General features: G+C 37.6%; 1 protein-coding gene across 1 annotated transcript; it reads right to left on the bottom strand.

Moving 5' to 3' along the window:
• Nucleotides 1-540: 540 nt before the first annotated feature.
• LOC135686784 (receptor-type tyrosine-protein phosphatase delta) lies at nucleotides 541-18,198 on the bottom strand. Its single transcript, XM_065203116.2, has 5 exons — nucleotides 17,650-18,198; nucleotides 6,807-8,474; nucleotides 4,250-6,503; nucleotides 3,403-3,777; nucleotides 541-2,583 (listed from the first exon to the last, which is right to left on the bottom strand). The coding sequence occupies exons 1-5, from the start codon at nucleotides 17,819-17,821 to the stop codon at nucleotides 1,869-1,871; spliced, it is 5,184 nt and encodes a 1,727-aa protein (XP_065059188.2). The 5' UTR covers nucleotides 17,822-18,198; the 3' UTR covers nucleotides 541-1,868.
• Between the last annotated feature and the right edge of the window lie 95 nt (nucleotides 18,199-18,293).

The following is an 18,293-nucleotide window of genomic DNA, read 5'->3' on the forward strand; positions in this document are numbered from 1 at the left end:
CTTGTGAATCTTTTTAATACACTGGGACACCAACAGCCTTTTTTCCTTTCTCTTTTCCCCTGACCAGATTGGAATATCTCCCGTCGGAATACACTATTCAAATGTAACCTGTATTTTTTAAAATAAGGATGCCTTGTCTGAGATGTGTTTCTAACATTGTTTATGGGAAAGGGGGACAGTTAAGCCTTTTCTATAGGCGTGAACTGAAGATAGATCGAGAATTGACTGAAACTGGTAACTGGTGTGAAGCTATAGACCATTTTCGGCTGTTTTAAACAATTTATCAACCGATAGCTCTCCGTTTGAACAACTATAGAACCAGAGTTATTCTGTTGTAGGGAGGTGTTCGTTGCCTGGATGTTACTTATGTATGATTTTGATTTACAGGGAGATATGTTTTGATAAAATGACTTGTGTGTCGGTGGAATCGTCTGTTATTGTGTTATGTCCGTTGGTTGCGCTATCACTTTAATTAAAGTAAATTCTATTGATTCGGGTAGCTGAGAGTAAGAGGTGCAAAAAAACCTGAAAAGTTTGCAAAAACTTTTGTATCATTGCTAAATTTTGCACAGCAAAACAATATAACACATTTCTTATAAATTAACAAAATTAGCATATATTCTTTCTACAATTATAACAATATTTATTTATATAAACATAGTTTAAGCCACACATATAAATGAAGTAAGGAAACCAAGAACGTATGCTACCAATGCTGCAAAATGTTATGTATTTTCAATATATTATTATAGTTATATCTTTATCACTTGCTTAAGTTACTGCCAATCTAGAAGTTTATGAAACTTAGAATAAGCAAAGATATTATCAAACTCTCAAAAATTATACTGAACAGGCAGCAATTTTCTTTATTTTCAGTTAAAGTATCAAAAAATCTTGGGGTCGCCTCGTCTTCCTTTTCAATCAGTTTGACCACTGTAAAATCATCTATTGCTATCAGCTATTGCAATGCTATACTGTTTTTCAATATTGTAGTTACTGTTACTTGAAAAATGAAAAATACTTTGCGAAAAGACTTTCACCTATCGAAATTTCGGGTTAAATTACATGACGAAAGGTTTAACTATGGGAAGACGAAAGGGTAATCTAGGAAAAAAAATATGGAAATTTGGGAACAAAATCATTCATCGCTGATTTTGGCACTTTCTGCTATATAATCTAGAAATTTCAAGCAACGATTTGCTGCCAACGCCATGTTTTCTGGTTATACCTTGGTTTTGTAATAGGATATAATCGTCATTAATAGTTTCCACAAGAACTCGGATCACCTTCCTGAACCGCACACCTTAAAGGCTCTTGGGCAACCGACATGCTTTGCGACTTTATTTTCAAAACCGGCATAATATCGAACTGCATGAAAATACAAAAACAATCAATTTCTCAAGGCAGCTGCCGCTAAGCATGCCGGTCGCGTAAGAGCCTTGATCACTAAAAAGGTTTTTGAAAATTATACGTATAATCTTGCCTTGTCTTTCTATCGATTTGAAGAAAGTTTTCAAAAGAGGTTGAGGGATCTGAGGAAATTTTCAGAAGTTTTGGTTCATTAGGTGAATGAAGGACGAAGACTTTTCTAAATTCTGAAGAGCTTGACTAAGTGTTAGAATCTGATTTGATTTCAAACTAAAAGTAAAGGCACAGCCCAAGATTAGTTATTTTTTTTAAGATAATCACCTCTGGAAATTGTTAATTTCTCAAAATCTATACGTAGTTGTTTTGAACAAGTTTGACTGTGCTTTATTCTTAATGCTTTTTCAATTAGTTTTCACGTAATTCTTCTTATTTTTAAGAATTTACTCGCATAGTCATTTTCTGTTTACATTGTCTTTATTCAAATAGCATCAAGAACTTTTTCATCCACGCCTTGCCACATAATCCAACGCAATGTCAAATATGAATTTGAATTGGGCCACGTTCTCGACATAAGCAGTGTTCCTTTCTTTGAATTTACGTACAATACTTTGAATATCGACAACGCCGTTATTCATCATCCCTTTAACGGCCTCGGTACAAGCACAAAAGGTACCGCTTCTTCCGAACCCGTCACTGCATTGAACTATCACTGGCGGTTTCTCATCAGACATATACTCACTAACTATATGCTTGCATAACTCTAGAACAGCAATGCGACTTGTAGGTGTGTCATGATCCTGCCAACCTAACATATGGAACTGCGTGACTTCTTTTGTTACATCAGGGTGCCCAAGCTCCGATAGTGTAAAATCACGCCGGATAACGCATGGGAATGGTGTCGTCTCCAGCTCCAGCACCACACGAAAATTCCCATACACAGCCGATTCCACCTCGCCGGTAGGCCAGAACTGAGTAAACACGGCTTTGCCCTCCTCAAGATCATTCAACGAGATAATCACATCAGCGCGGCTGAAATGTACCATGGTCCAGAAGTCGTTGATCGTTATTCCGAATGGTGCTTGTGTTGTTATGAATCTGGAGCTGTCACTCAATGCAACTAATGTTGCATTGATGTAATCGGATGAATTGGATTTTGCACTCCCAAAAACTGGTAGCCTCACTCTGAAACTGTCATGAGGTACTTTAAAGGAATACCTGCGAAAGAAAACTCCTTTATCATTTGAGCTTAAAATCGTGATGAACGGAATCTGCTCTGCAGGCCGAGCCTCCTTTTTAAAAAGTACCAGTGAAAGATCACCGGATAAGTTCCAATGACAACGTGACATTGCTTTGCAATGACACCAATTTACTACCTAAATGCTTTATTGAAAAAAGGGTATTAGGAAAGTTCTACGCATGTGCAGTCTTTGTACTAAAGATTTCTTACAAGCAAAAACCGCGAAACCGTATGTAAATACTGAATTACGTGGTTTTTTAAAACGTTTGTATTGTTTGACGTTTCCTTTTCGAAAGAGTAATGTCACTCAAAGGCAGCTTATACAGTGCAGGAAATTTTTAGCTTTTCATTTAATGTTGAGAACTACAACTTAATCGCTTTTACGTCCTCTCTTTGACCAAAAGGATTTCATTTTATCAAAGGGATTTTTAATTGGTAAATACGACTTTTCAACAACAATGCGAACAAATAAGTGCATATTGAGCAACAACTGCAATAGTCACCGAAGTCAACAAGGTTGTTAGGTAGGTCATTTTCACAGTAGTGAATCCAGGTATTCTTTATTCATCTCGCTGTAGATGTGGTTATATAAAAAGGCTAAGTGAAATGCAAACTCTTGTGCAAACATCATCACGAAAGGATCAACAGAACAATAATTGGGCACAAGCTTACTGGCAAGGTAGTCAGTTGGTTGATATTACTTTGAAAATAACGTCTATTCCAGGTTCAGAAGGCTGTGTTTATCTTTAATGATTGATAAAATGTGAAACACATGCACTGACAGCAACGTTATGTACCTGTTTTTGTAGTCATTTATTGCTTTGGAACCTTCAAAGTGCTTTATGATAGACGATTCAGTCTTCAAGCCACGATGCAAGTATTTGAAGATCTTCCCAAATCCACTGCAGCCAATCAGAGGATCCATCATAATGAGGCTGCGGTGAAGCTCCTTTGCATTTCTTTTTGTCATCTCCGTATTCATATCATGTTTCATGAACACCTCGAGTATCGCCTTGTAAATGAACTCATACTGCCTGTCTGTTTCCACCATGCCTGTTCTTCGAGATCTGAGATAATTCACATAGTTGAAGACATCAACAGTTTTTGATGTCCTGAAGTTCTTTAGAAGTGCATCGAAAGCAATGTAGGTGCCTGTTCTACCACATCCGTTGCTGAAAAAATCAAAAGCAAATTTTCAAGCTCTCGGTGCAAATGAACTCCAAAATTGATTTGGTTTTAATTACATTTCACAATTCCTTGTACTTTGCTGTGGACAAGAACTTGATAATGACTACGGACAAAAGAAACAGTTCATGCTCCTTTTTCTAATAATGGAACTTTGTTTCGATTTCAGCTATTGTAACACCCTTTTCTTTTGAACCACAAAATGACATTTGTATGACAGCCAAATGGACAGTTAAGCAGATTAGGTTGTTAGCGACGTCACGAATTTTAGTTTTGGAGAAAAGAGAAATGGGTTAAACATGTGAAGGTTTGTGACTCGGATTTCGATATATTGTAATGTGATATAATAATATAGTGATAAGATGTATGATACCTAGTAGTGTGTGTGTAATATCTGTAATGTGTGTACTAATAAAGATATGTAAAATAATAATGATATATTGTAATGTTTAAACAAACCTGCAATGTATAACCATCGGACTGTTCTTCCCTTTGTGCCAGTTGTTTACCAAATCGCGGAAAGCAAGCAGATTGTTCACTGAATTAGGAACACCCCTCTCCGGCCATTTGTTAAACTGGAAGTGACGCACAAGTCTAGGTGTCATCTTCTTCGCAGCGACCATGAACGCCCGTACAGTGGAGCAGTCGTCAAACACCGTATCCTTGCTTTCAACTGCAATGTCGCCCAGAGAAAGTTTCTGCTTTGAAGGCCAGTAACACGGTGAGTTAGTTTTATCTTCATCAAGAATGTGAGTCAACATAACAATTGTACGTACTTTCTGTTGCCAGACCATCGCCCAAAAGTCCTTCATAGTATCTGTTAATGGTGCTTGTGTTGCAATGTATGCATTTTTTACGTTCAAACCATCAATATAGGCAGCATTTATGTAATCAGTGTTTCCTTTCTTTGCATGCTCGAGAATGACCCTAGAGTTGTCAAAAGGCACAAAATCTGTATCTCTGTTTAAGTCTGCGTTACACTGTTTCTTTGCGGTGCGTTTGCTTCCTGATGGTCCGTCGCTCAGTTCTTGGAATTCATCTTCGAAAGCATAATCTTTGTCTTTCATTGCATCCACGTAGTCAATGTAATCCGCTGTAGGGATTGGTGGATGGGACATATCAAGGGGATACTGTAAAACGAAGTCACTCGATTGGACTGTGTTGATCTCAGGATCAAAAACATCATCAGAGAACGAGTGGTTTGCCGTGCCATTATTATCTGTGCTGTTGTTAGTCACAAGCTCCATATTACTAAAGTGACATTTAGCTTCAAACACTTTCTTGTATCTTTTCCACAACAGAATTCCCAGTATTATAAAGCATGGTATTGCCAAAACACATAAAACAACGCCAATGATAAGACCAACAGTTGAAACTCGCGGAGCTGCAGCGACCGGTTCAGCTGGCAGTGTAACGAAAGGGTCACTCCAAGCACTGGAGTAATACACTAAATCGCTATGATAAACCCTGAAAAATACGCTGTACGATGATCCTGGATCTAAAGGACCATTCCAAAATGAGGTCGAATTTAAAACGTTTCTTCGTTTTCTAGTAATCGTTCTACTTGTGTGGTTGCCAACACCGATGAAAAAAGTTTTGAGCTTGACGAAAACTGCACTACTCAGCTCAGCTGCCACGTAAGGACGAGATAACTTCATTTTCTTAGATATGGTATATACTGTTATATTAGATTCGGGGTATTGGTTGGGGTGTGGTATTGAAGTGATTGCCTTCCCTGAATCCAACTTCTGCACGATAATACGTACGTACTTTACGTTAGACTGAAGCTGGATAAGTTGAATTCCAAATGACGTCATTTTTCGGCTTGCAGTTATTGCCAATGGCCTGCTTCTGACTGGATACCGGTATAAAGCAGTTGCCGATGCTCGACTATATAGAGTTCTGCCTTGCCAAATTGTAACAGCCCTTATGAACACTGTATAGTTGGCGCTACTGCTCAGTGGTGCATTAAAAAGTCCTGATTCTGATTTACCGTCCCCAATAAGAAAGGACTTAGAGCCATTGAACACTGAAAGCTTAAGTGTTATATAGTAGCTCAGGTTGAGCGCCAATGCCTGATAATATCCAGGTAGTTTATTAGGACCACCAGTCACATTCAAGTTACCAATTCCTCGCAGTACAATAACCTGATATCCCGAAATCGGTCCGTTATCAGCATTAACGTGTTTAGCAGTTGCCCGGACTTGACTGTGGATAATTGTACTCTCATCAAGTTTAACTTCTGATGGTCGCAAAGGCGGCATAGCCTCACTTTCGTAAGCAATGGAACTAACGACGCCTTTGTATTTAGCATTGGTCGCATATACCGTTATCCTATAATAAGTTGCTGGAAACAGTCCGCTTAATTCTTTATTGGTCAGATTACCCGCGCTTTTGCTTTCAACGTGAATGAAACTCGAGTTGTAGTGTCTTGTTCCGTGAAACTTAACCACGTAATGTGTTATCATCCCGTTTGGTCTGGACGGAGCTTCCCACGTGACATTTCCGAAACCAGCAGGTTGCGGGATTAGTTTCAGATCCCGCACAGCACTCGGTTTACCTTCGTTGGTCGCCACTCGTGAAAACTCAGTCCAAGTACCGAAGCTTGAGTAGCCGACTAATCTTGATCTGACCAAATAAACAGAGACAGGCTCCAAATCAAATATTGATACTGACCTGTTGAATGGCGATCGCTTCGTTTCAGTCAGGTTTCCTGAAAATTGCAACAAAACATCATCAAATTAACGTTATATGCCGATTGTCAATTACTTTGGAAATCGTCTTTAGTATGTTAACAGTTCAAAGGAGCTCTAGTTCCGTGAAATTAAAACCCAAGATCTTAAAAAAACGTGGCTAAAACGGCTTAGCGCGTTATCAAATTTTACTGAAAGTTTAAGCTTAATTTCTTTCGTCTTGTCGAATATTTCAACTTGCATAAAAAAGAAATATATAAAAGGTAGACCCATGTATTTGAATCCAATTTAAGTAGAAAAAAATTAACGGCACATCTTCTTACCTCCATACATTTTTCTGTATTGCACAGTAAAGCCTGTAACACAAATCTCAGGTTCCGTACTGCCAACAGCTGTAGCTGTGAGAAAAATATTCAGCGGATTTGACTCATTTAAGTGCAGATCCAAAGTAAGCGTGGAATTAATTGGCTTATCTAGTGTTCTAAATGACAATTGTGCATTTGGTCCACAACCGACACTGTTGCAACCACTTAACCTAAAGGTATAGCTTGAGCACGGATTTAAACCAGTAATTACTGTACTTTTGGTTGTTTCTGCTGTGAAATTTATAGCTAAAATAGCAACGTTTTGACCGGACCATACAGCTTCGGCTTTGAAGTGAAAGATTTTTCCGTGCTTATGTTTAGACTGTATATCCTCCCATGAAATTATTACGGCAGTACTGTTAATATGCGTTATATGTAGATTGTTTGGTGTGCCAACGGGTAACGAATCATTTGTAACAAACTCGATAGCCCCAGAAGTGACATTGTAATCTGCTTGAGTTGTTAGTGCTGTTACAGATATTTGATACGTTGTTGCAGGATTTAGCATGCCCACTAGTTTGCTCCTCAGATTGTTACTTGCATTTGTCTGAAATAATGAGCTGCATAAACTCAAGTCGGATAGTCCATTTAGGCATTTGTACCTAATAAGAAACTTCGTAGCGTTGTTGACCTTACATCCATTTCCTAACTGTTCCTGAATGCCCCAGGTCGTTGATACGGAGGAGGATGAAACATTATGAATACTGAATGTTACTCCAACCAAACCCGCCGGAGTTGTGAAATTCCCTTGAGTCCAAGAACTTTCTCCTAGATAGTTTACAGATGAAACTTGGATAGCGTAGTAGGTGCATGGCGCTAGATTATTTAAAACGTTGCTATATTCTGTCGCTTGTAAATTGGTGACAGGAATGTTGTCTCTTCTTGGACCTAGGTTGCTTGTTAACGCAATTCCGAAGAAAGTATAGTTCGTGATGTAATCCGCCTTCGGTTTCTTCCATGTTGTCAGCACAGAGCGAGGCCAGATTCTTGTTATTTGAATGTTTTCAGGAGAGGCTGGAAAAACATCCAAGTTCCTTGCAATTGAATTTTTTCTTGTAGAGCCAGGATAATTAGCTGAACAAATGACTCTCAAGCATGGCGGAGAGCTGACTCTGCATGTAAAGCCATCCTCAGACAGTCTGGCTTTCGTGATTCGCAAAGTGCTATTATGAAAATCTCCACGAATATCGTATTGATTCTCAACATCCTTAGTGTGAAATGTAAACCCATACAGAGTATGCCAAACGATTCTAGCAAATGGTTGTCCTTTTATGGTGCATCGAAGAGTTATTTCATCGTGAAATCTAGCATCTGAAGTTGTTTGAAAAGATACCTCCGGTGCAATATCTTGGACACACGCCGATAACGTTACGTTTAGACATCGGATAAGACCAGAAGACGGGCCTAGACTTACTACAAGGTGCAGTAAAAATATTGGTGGGTCAAAGGAAATTGTATTGACGTCCTGTTTCGTAACCTTTCCTTTGTATCGAAGCCACGTGCTTGAATTGTAAGAATATCTAACATCCGTCAGTAGTAAATTACCAGAATTAACCCCAACATTGGTGACCGTGCGTGGGTTCTTTAGAGTCACTTGATAAGTCTTGTTTGCAGAGTCGAGGCAGCCTAGAAATGGCGAAAAACCTATGAATAATGCAATAACTCTTTTGAGATTCCTTTAGGTTTAGGAGCTAATATAGCAAAACTATAAGCACGTTTATAGTATCCTAAGTGAAAGTGATGCTTTAAGTTCACCGCCAGCTGCATGAATAAATGGCACAAGAAAGCAGTTTAGCTTTTCTCTAAATCACCAAGGTTGATAACAAAGATGACATATGAGCGATATGTCCACAAAGAATTGTCAAAGTGCAGCTTGGAAGCTACGTAATACAAACACTGACTTGAAACTTTCGAAGAAAAACACAAACATTGCGTAGAATTCATTTTCGTTTAGGGGTGCTAAACTTTAGAATAACCTAGATTCCAAAGATAAGAAGACAACATCTCTTAGAAAATTTAAAACTTTGCTCTAGAAATTGTTTCTTTTGCTTCTTTCGTTTTAATACCATACTTCGTTTCAATATCATAGATTTTTAACTATTGTATATATATATTTATGTTTATATTGGAAATTTGACACATCAAGGGACATAGAATTTAAAATAATGTAAGAGAGTATAAAAAAATGCGAGGGTAGGATGGGTTAGAAATGGTTGTGTAGCGTATCGTATCTTGTTTTGATCTATTGTAACTTTTTTTTTTTTTTCTATTTTCTTTTTTCTATTTTATGTTAGTTTTTCTTTTAGTTTAGATGCATGGGCCCTTGTAAACCAGCATTGCTGAATGGGCCACCATGCTTAAATAATTGAAAACGAAATGAAATGAAATGAAATGAAATGAAATGAAATGAAATGAAATGAAATGAAATAAAATGAAATAAAATAAAATCAAATGAAGAAGTGCATACCCAGAAACTCAGAACTGGAAATCAGATGCAATAAACGTCTAAAATGTCAGTTGAAATTCTAAATCAGCTTCCCCTATCACCACTTGATTTAAGAAAAGTCCCGTTTATTGGAAAAACTAAAAAACTCAAAAACTCGCCTAATAGTATAAGCAGTGGCGGTCTGGCAGGGATGCTAGGTTGTGATCGCAATCCGGGCCTTCTCAACATCATAATAACCGGGCCCTCCGTAGATAAATTCGAGAAAATAACTCTGTTAATTTCAAAGAAATCTATATTCAAGAGAATACAAGTCACAGGAATCAAGATAAATTCCTTAGAAAGAAAACATTTCAGTATTGCTTACCAGGGGCGTTGTGGCTAGGCGGGACACGGGGAAAATTCTCGGTGGCCCCCTTCCGAGTGAGTTTGTAAAACCCAGGAAAATATCTAATATGAACAAAATCTTTGGTGAGGAAACGCCGCACTTACATGTATACTCAAGTTCACAGTTCAGAATTAGAGGTGGTCAACATTTACAAACAGGCAACTGTGAAAGAGATGCGTGGAATATGAACAGGGCTTTCGAGAGGGGGAAAAGGAGGGGCAAACTGTCCTAGGGCCTCAAGGTCTAGCGGTCCCCTTAAAGCAAAGAATTCCAGATTGAGAATTGAATTTTAACAAAACGCAACAAAGTAAGCCTTAAAAATTTGTAAAATGAGGTAAACGACTGTGAAAAGCATCCTGAATCGTGTTTCAAGCTAAAGGGCGTGGCCGACAAGATTTCCATATATGTCTTCTATTGCATTTTTGTTAGTATCAACTATGCACTACAGCATTGAATTTGTACCTCATTTTTTGCAGTCTTAAAGTATCTATGGTTAGAACAAAGGGGCTACAATAGCAGATGAACGTTTCAAAATGATAAAAACTGGGATCTTTTTAATATTTCATAGGTGCATGGTTTCCAGGTGCATATCATTTTTGGCGACTTGGGTTTGTGATTGGAGATATCATACACAAGAGTGGGCCCCCTTATGATAATTTTCTCCCGGCCCTTTTCTAGGAGCCACAACGCCCCTGTTGCTTACATTATACGTAGTACGGACCACTTTTCTGTATATAGCAACCCGAGAGATTTGTTGCCTGTCCACCTCTGAGTATAAGCCCCCAATACTCAATCTAGCCAGTATAGCCTTATCTAGAATGTAAGCTCTAGCGGGTATTGGTAAAATGCAATATATATTCTTGTATGAAGGAAGCGCATAAATTCCTTGAAAACTCGTTGCTGTAAAGCATTCAAATTATTGAAACGTGCGTCTGTTATTGTAAAAAAATCCGTCAAGAGAATAGAGGAATTTAGATCTAACTTCTTTTTGCTTGCTCAAACCTCACATTTTCCCCTAGAAACACCTATTTTGCGCAGATAGCCGAACAGGTTTTATTGCGGTTATAAAATATACCCTGTAAATGCAACGGCTGTTTAGACATGTTTGTGTGGATCCAAGTGTCTCCGCCGCTACGTAAGCGAGGTACCCACTTGGCGAAACTTACAAACGCTTGTTGCATTCCTTCAACTTTTAATTACCAAAGAAGTTCATTTTAAAGCGTCAACAATTAGTTTTAAAACGTTTTAAAACGAAATAGACACTGACAGGGAATGGCCGAGTGAACAATTGCCCCCACCCCCTTGTAGATGGTTTCGTTGGGAAACAAAAAAATTCTTGCTATAATATACCAAACTTTATTTTTCCTAAGCCCACTGAATGACATCATTATAAGTGATTGTAATCAAAACAAGTTGATTACCTACCTACGTACGACAAAATAGATAAGGGAGTCATGAAAGTGTTAACAATACTTGACTCAGTACATGTAGCTGTCAACAGTTATCAAGATCTTCGTCAGTTTACTCGTTCCCATTGTATATAATCTATGATGTAATTATCTTTACATAGGCAGAGCTGAAGTGAGCTGGAGAAACATCAAACCTCTCTACGTCGGTAGAATTCAAAAAAGTCTTTTTAATGTTTTTATAAGCTATTCAACTCGGGCCTTACGAAAATGTCAGATCAGAGTAACGTTTCGTGTAAAATTCGAGTGATCCGCGGAACCCTCTTGCTTGATTCTTTTCTCTGATGTATTTTGCCTTCCTGTTTTCTCATTATTTATTTTTTCTAACTTATATATTTATAAATTTTCCAGAAAAATATTTCCAAAGGGTTTTATAAAAGAAAGCCTTGACACTCGCGACACTGCCGCTGAAGTCCCATAGAAAGGACGTCAAAGAGACAAAAGAATAAATGCCGTTGGAGGGGACTGGCTTACATGTTATGAGATATATGTAAGGTGAAGTTGTATGTTGCTAGAAGCTAGAGCGAATGCCGCTGGAAAAGGGCGTGAATGCCTACTAGAGAAGAGAAGGATGAGTTTTTGAAACTTACTTACATTCAATATTACACAAAATATGAAAATGCGAAGTATGTGTCATTAGGTTATACTTTTCCTGGAGATTATGCTACAATATTTTAATGAATTTCGTATTGGTCCTTGGAAACGTTAAAGAGCTTGTCAAATAGGCTAATTTTCTACCCAAAATCCACTAATTGGTAAATTCAAGGCATGGACTGTAGATTTCATACACTCCGGTACAGTAATGCCAATGGATAAACAACTTTAGGAAATAATTCTAAGCAATGAAGTTTTTCGGTTAACCGAGTCCGAAAAATTCCTACGAAATTTATGCCCTATTTGAAAATATATTTTAATCACGTACGTCAAATCAACATTTATCCAACGTGGGAATGTGATTGTGTAACCATAATGTGAGTTCATGGTGATGTGTGTGAAATGAGGCGCGTTACTAATCCAAATGACTTTTTATTTATAACTATGAATGAGGTCGTAATGTAGGAAAGTGAATGCAGAATACCTTAGCCAGTTTCTGCCTGAAGCGATGCCTATAATCTGCCAATAACTCTAGCCCCCTTGATAACTGACTTAGTTTAAGTGAAAAGTTTGCAGAAACTACAAATTCAGAAGGTCAAGGATTCCCGCAGGATAAAAGGCAGGGCAATCGTATCCTCGCCAAGAGTATAAGGCAGAAAAAAACTTCCAAGTATGCGATAAAGATTATATGCTAGCATTACTTAAGGTCACTGTTACATGAGATGTCGTTGGACACACTCACTCTACCACACTCCTTATTGATAGTTATAGCAATTGGGTAGAGGAAGGATGGTCATTTTTGAGAAATGTAACCGTATTCAAGTGGTGCAGGTTATAAAAAATTATACTCCTTAAAAAGGGCGTAACTTCCCCCTTGCCTCAATACAAGGGCAGGAAACGATTGTCATCCGTTGCCCCTGTAGTGCTAGCGTCCTCGCAAAAGGGTTTGGCAGTTGAATGCGAATCAAGACAAGTTGAGCTCTTGAAGGCTCCTAGGCTCTTTTGTCTTTTTCATTTTCGAATTCATAAGAAATTAAGAAATTTATGGAAACATTTGAGAGTGTTTTCGTAGAAATTTGGGCAAAGAAAATCATATTTTTTGATGACTTTAGAACAAAATTGCATTATGTGGTCTAAGGAAAAAATCCATTCTTAAATTTTCTTCAAGAAAATCTCAGTCATTGGCATTCTAATCATACTTTTCTTACAATTTGAAGGATGTGACAGGCATGTTCTTAGAAGACCTGGTATTGTAGTTTAACTGCCTGATAATTCGAGTTTGCTTGATTTTGAAATTTATCTTTAGTGTAATTACAGTTTTGGCCATTCATTGACAATTTCCAAACTGAGGCTACAAGCAATTCAATTTAACGAACTATAGCACGCACTGGTTACAAAACTATGAGGCATTCGCATACATAAAAACCAGCATAGTGAATTTTGCTTTTTCAAATTTTGCTATTTCTAGTTCATTTGAGATTAACATAGACTGAAGCGCTTCTTGTAACTGGTTATGTCATGTTACCCTTTTGTGTGTCATTTTTCTATCGATAATAGCTGCTATTTAAGAAAATATTTCGAAATTGTAGTATAAAACTCAGGAAAAATTAAAATATCAAGTACTATTCCCAAACTTACTTTTTTTAGAAATGGGTGTAAAACCAGAAGGCCTTTGGTCACTTTGCACATACCTGCTTCTACACCATACTTCAGTAGAGTCGCCTGACTACTAACACGAGTCATAAAAAGTAACCATGGTTTGCTTCGAGACTGTATGCATATCAAAGGCTTATCAAAGAATTGGGTTTGCAGCTATCGCCGTAGACTGTGAAATATTCTTTTATCAATCGTGATGATTGTTTATGCAGACGTATTTTCTTTATTATAATCTACGATTTATATAGGAAGCTTTTGCTGCGGCTCATATATTTAATCATAGAGTGATTTACAAATGAGGTTGGCTTGTGTATTTCATTTGTATGGGGCAATGGTATGGGATATGTCAAATTAAAGGCACTGTAGCTCGTTAGTCTATCGCAGGAAAACTTTCAGAGTTTTTCTTCCATTGCCGACTGAATACGTAGCAATAGGTCTATTCTATATTCCATGCAATGGGAATTTAAATGGCAATCGGAATGCGTTGGAATAGAGTGCCGTTAATTTCAAGTTAAAACTTCAGCCAGACCTTACGAGATTTTTGAAAAAAAATTTCTGTAACTGTGGGAAGATTTCAATAGAATCCATAATGATTTTTCAAAAATGGGAATGTTTTATATATTCCGGGTAGGGCTAATGAACAAGGACGGCTTATAGACGAGGTTGGTTCAGAATCAACTAAGTTCGATGTTGAAAGGGGTGTGGCTACCGAACTTCTTGGCACAGAATAGAAATGTCCTTGGCTCTACAACTGCTGTCTTTGACTCAAACGACTTTTATTAACTCGATAGACTAGCCTGCGCCGTTTTGGATGAATTTTTGTCGATTTTCAATAATATCCAGGCCCGTTGGAACTGGGGGGCTGGGGGGCTCCAGCCCCCTAATAATGACAGTGTACTGAATGAGAAGGAATACCCCCCCCCCCAATATGAATTTCGTTCCGACGGCACTTATATGACATGCATTGTATTTTGAATAATTGAGCTTTTTTGGGCCATAATTTGAGTCATGACTGATAAAATTCAGCGGGCCAAAGACTTCCTGACAAGAAGCATATTTTCCGCTTTTCCGAATTCTATCTTGATATTACTCATTTAAGTGGATTTGTCAAGTAATTCTGAGTAAAGTCCTTTTTCACTGAAGACATGTGGCATTCAGATATTATATCCAGTAACTATTCCCTTTAAGATCAAGACAGCACGTAGATTTTTTTCATCGTTTTCCTAGGAAATGAAGATACAAGAACAGAACGCGATAAGAAAGAGTAATGATGAGTTTATGGTGATGATAAATATTCTGAATTCTCCTACGAGAATGGTTTACTGGTAATATTTATTACCTTGAGAATTTTCTTTTGAGGCTTAACCCCGAGATCGGATTTTGAGGTTTCTAGCGAAACATTTCAAGGAAAGGAAACTACCCACAGTTACCGGTTGGCATGCTACACCTCTAGTTCATTGTGTATTTATCCTCTATTTTGACAACGGATAACCATTGCGGGGTCAGTGTTTTAAGTTTCCTAAAACAAAATGGCTAAACTTCATTGTTATATCAAATACAGTCTACATGTGTTTATTTTTGTCCCGTAATACCATTTGCGACTCTACGTTCCTTTGTAATATTGTTTTCTATGTTATATTATAATTTACGAATGAAATGTTGCTTGAATGTTTGCGTTCTTCAAATAACTGCAGACTGTAACTTCTTTGTCTTCAGTTATTCATGGTTACAGGTAATAAAGATTTTTATTAACTGTCTCATATATTCAAATCGGGGGTTGAAACATACTACAATACCTTAATACCTTCCATACAGCTTGGCCTATTGAACTTCTCAAAATGGTCGTGGCATATTTGACAACTGTTTCTTTTAACCAGATAACGCACCCACCGGCCTGGTTTTTGCTTTGACTAATTCACCAATAGTTAAATTAACTCTCTATAGACTTAATAGAGATAAGAAACATATTTCAGAGACGCAATACCCTAACTATTTCCCGAACACAGCAATAAAAAGGCAAGACATAATAAAATTATGTTCAAATATAGCTTGGAATGATTGATGGTGTACAAAATCCTTTATGCTTGTTTTTTGTCGGAAATGTAATGTACAAGCTCTTTTCAAGCACCCTAACAAGGGAAAGGAAGAAGGGTTAAGAAGAGAGGAGAGTGGGAGGAAAAATAAAGTTTTTTTATTTTGTCTTAGAGTCTTTGAAGTAGGAAGAGGGCAGATCGTTCCAAAGTAGAACGATCGTTTAAACTTTCAGCCCAATTTAACAAACCATTTGTTTCCGAATCCCATTTTGAATAAAGTTCATTTTCTCAAAGGGTCGTTGCGTGAGGAAAATTATATGAGGGGAAGAACAGAAATGGAAGCCTAGAGGCAAATTCTCCAGATATATGTTTGCCAGACACCCTTTTTGGTGCTTTTAGGCAGAGGCGGACTGGCAGCAAATCTCTCGGGTTGCTATATACAGAAAAGGGGCCCGTACTACGTATAATGTAAGCAACAGGGGCGTTGTGGCTTCTAGGAAAGGGCCGGGAGAAAATTATCATGAGGGGGCCCACTCTTGTGTATGATATCTCCAATCACAAACCCAAGTCACCAAAAATGATATGTACCTGGAAACCATGCACCTATGAAATATCAAAAAGATCCCAATTTTTATCATTTTGAAAGGTTCATCTCCTACATTTGTTGGGGTGTAGCCCCTTTGTTCTAACCATAGATACTTTAAGACTGCAAAAAAGAGGAACAAATTCAATGCTATAGTGAACAGTTGATACTTACAAAAATGCAAAAGAAGACATATATTCAAAGCATTTTTTCAATTTTTTCGAAAGAAAATTTTTTTAAAGAAAATTTTTTCGGCCACGCCCTTTAAATTAACTTGAAACACGATTCAGAATGCTTTGTACAGTCGTTTACCTCGTTTTACAAATTTTTAGGCATACTTTGTTGCGTTTCGTTAAAATTCAGTTCTTAATCTGGAATTCCTTGCTTTAAGAGGACCCCTAGACCTCGAGGCCCTGGGACAGTTTGCCCCTCCTTGTCCCCCTCTCGGAAGCCCTGTTCATATTCCACGCATCTCTTTCACAGTCGCCTGTTTGTAAATGTTGACCTCCTCAAATTCTGAACTGTGAACTTGAGTATAAATGTAAGTGCGGCGCTTTCTCACCAAAGATTTTGTTCATATCAGATATTTTCCTGGGTTTTACAAACTCACTCGAAAGGGGGGCCACCGAGAAATTTCCTTGTGTCCCGCCTAGCAACAACGCCCCTGGTAAGCAATACTGAAATGTTCACTTTATCTTCATTTCTGTGACTTGTATTCTATTGAACATAGATATCTTTGAAATTAACCGAGTTATTTTCTCGAATTTATCTACCGAGGGCCCGGTTATTATGAAGTTAAGAAGGCCCGGGTTGTGATCGCAACCTAGCATCCCTGCCAGTCCGCCACTGCTTTTAGGTAGCTTTATCTTAATTGATATTTACAATGGTGTTCGATATTACCTCACTAAATGCATAAGATATTTTAAAAATGTACACTCTATATGCCACCACAAATCTGTCTCGGCATCAGTTTCAAGTCATGAATTTGCGAACTCTATTGAATAACTATAAATTTTTGTATCAAAATTATCTACGTATCATGTGACGCACACAGTGTTTGATTAAAATTCCGAGAAATATTTTACCTAGAACACTGCAATGTAATGTATGTTGTATATGTAAACAATGGCGATATTTTGAAAGCTATTTGTAAGGAAAACACAGCATACTTGAAATAAAATGTGCTCTTGGATAAGTTTTTTGCTCCCTATGTGGTAATTTATTTACTATTCTTGAATGGCACGTAGATTTGATTCTCACGAGTGTCGTTTCCACGGTTGATAGCCACCTCGTGTTCATAAAAACATTCAAACAAGCCTCGGTGGTCGACTGATTATCTGATGACAATTATACTTTCGCCTTGTTGAAAAATACCATTTCTTGCGTAAAATACGATTATAATGCTGGCGAGAATTAAACAACGTTTCTAAAATGTGGCGTTGCTGTCACAAGATATTTCATAATAATTTGCTCAAGGTAGCAAAATTTGTAATGAAGTACCCATGCATTTCACAAATGTTTAAAATACAATCTCAGGAGGAACCACGATCGTGGCCTAAAATCCTCCAATATTTTGCAATAATCCCAGAGTAAGAAAAGTTCTAAAGATGAACGAATTTTAAAATAACTGATAAAAACCTGGTGATGTTTCATTTGTAGTGGCAGCTTTGACGTATTCGTGTACTCGATATCCAGTTAGACCAACACCAGGGCATTGTCCATCAATGGCCGTAATAGCAAAAAACACGATAAGAATCAAACCGAACGGCATTTCCAGACTTCTTCTCCATGTGCCATTTTTTACATCCATGTCTGTTTACAGCAAGCCTAAGTGAGCATTGCACAAAAGAACACAATAGTACATTCGCGGGAGTTTGGGTTTAATAAAGCGAAACAAATAGATGTACAACAAATATTTTTATTGGTTGCCAATTACGACCAGTCTTTTGTAACAAAGGTTATCAGTAGGGTCGGGTCTTTACCAAGGTGAAGTTATTTGTGGCATTGGTATCTAGATTCCAAACCTTTCAATTATGTTTCAAAGGATCATTATCACAAAATGGTGTGCCCCTTCAATGAGAAATGGTGACGGGGGTAACCAAAGCAAAAACAGACGAACTGCATTCTTATAAAGGGAAAGTAGATATTTGATGTAAAAATTGCCTCTCTAGCATTTCAAGCTTTAAAGAATTATCCTTACAGGTCAATTTTATCTTCACATTTGCCAAAAATGGATCATAGAATTGAAAATTTCATGTTGTTGTTAGTCTCTTCAATTTTTC

Source organism: Rhopilema esculentum, chromosome 6 (assembly GCF_057945365.1).
Source record: "Rhopilema esculentum isolate cy_ngs chromosome 6, ASM5794536v1, whole genome shotgun sequence".
NCBI lineage: Eukaryota > Metazoa > Cnidaria > Scyphozoa > Rhizostomeae > Rhizostomatidae > Rhopilema > Rhopilema esculentum.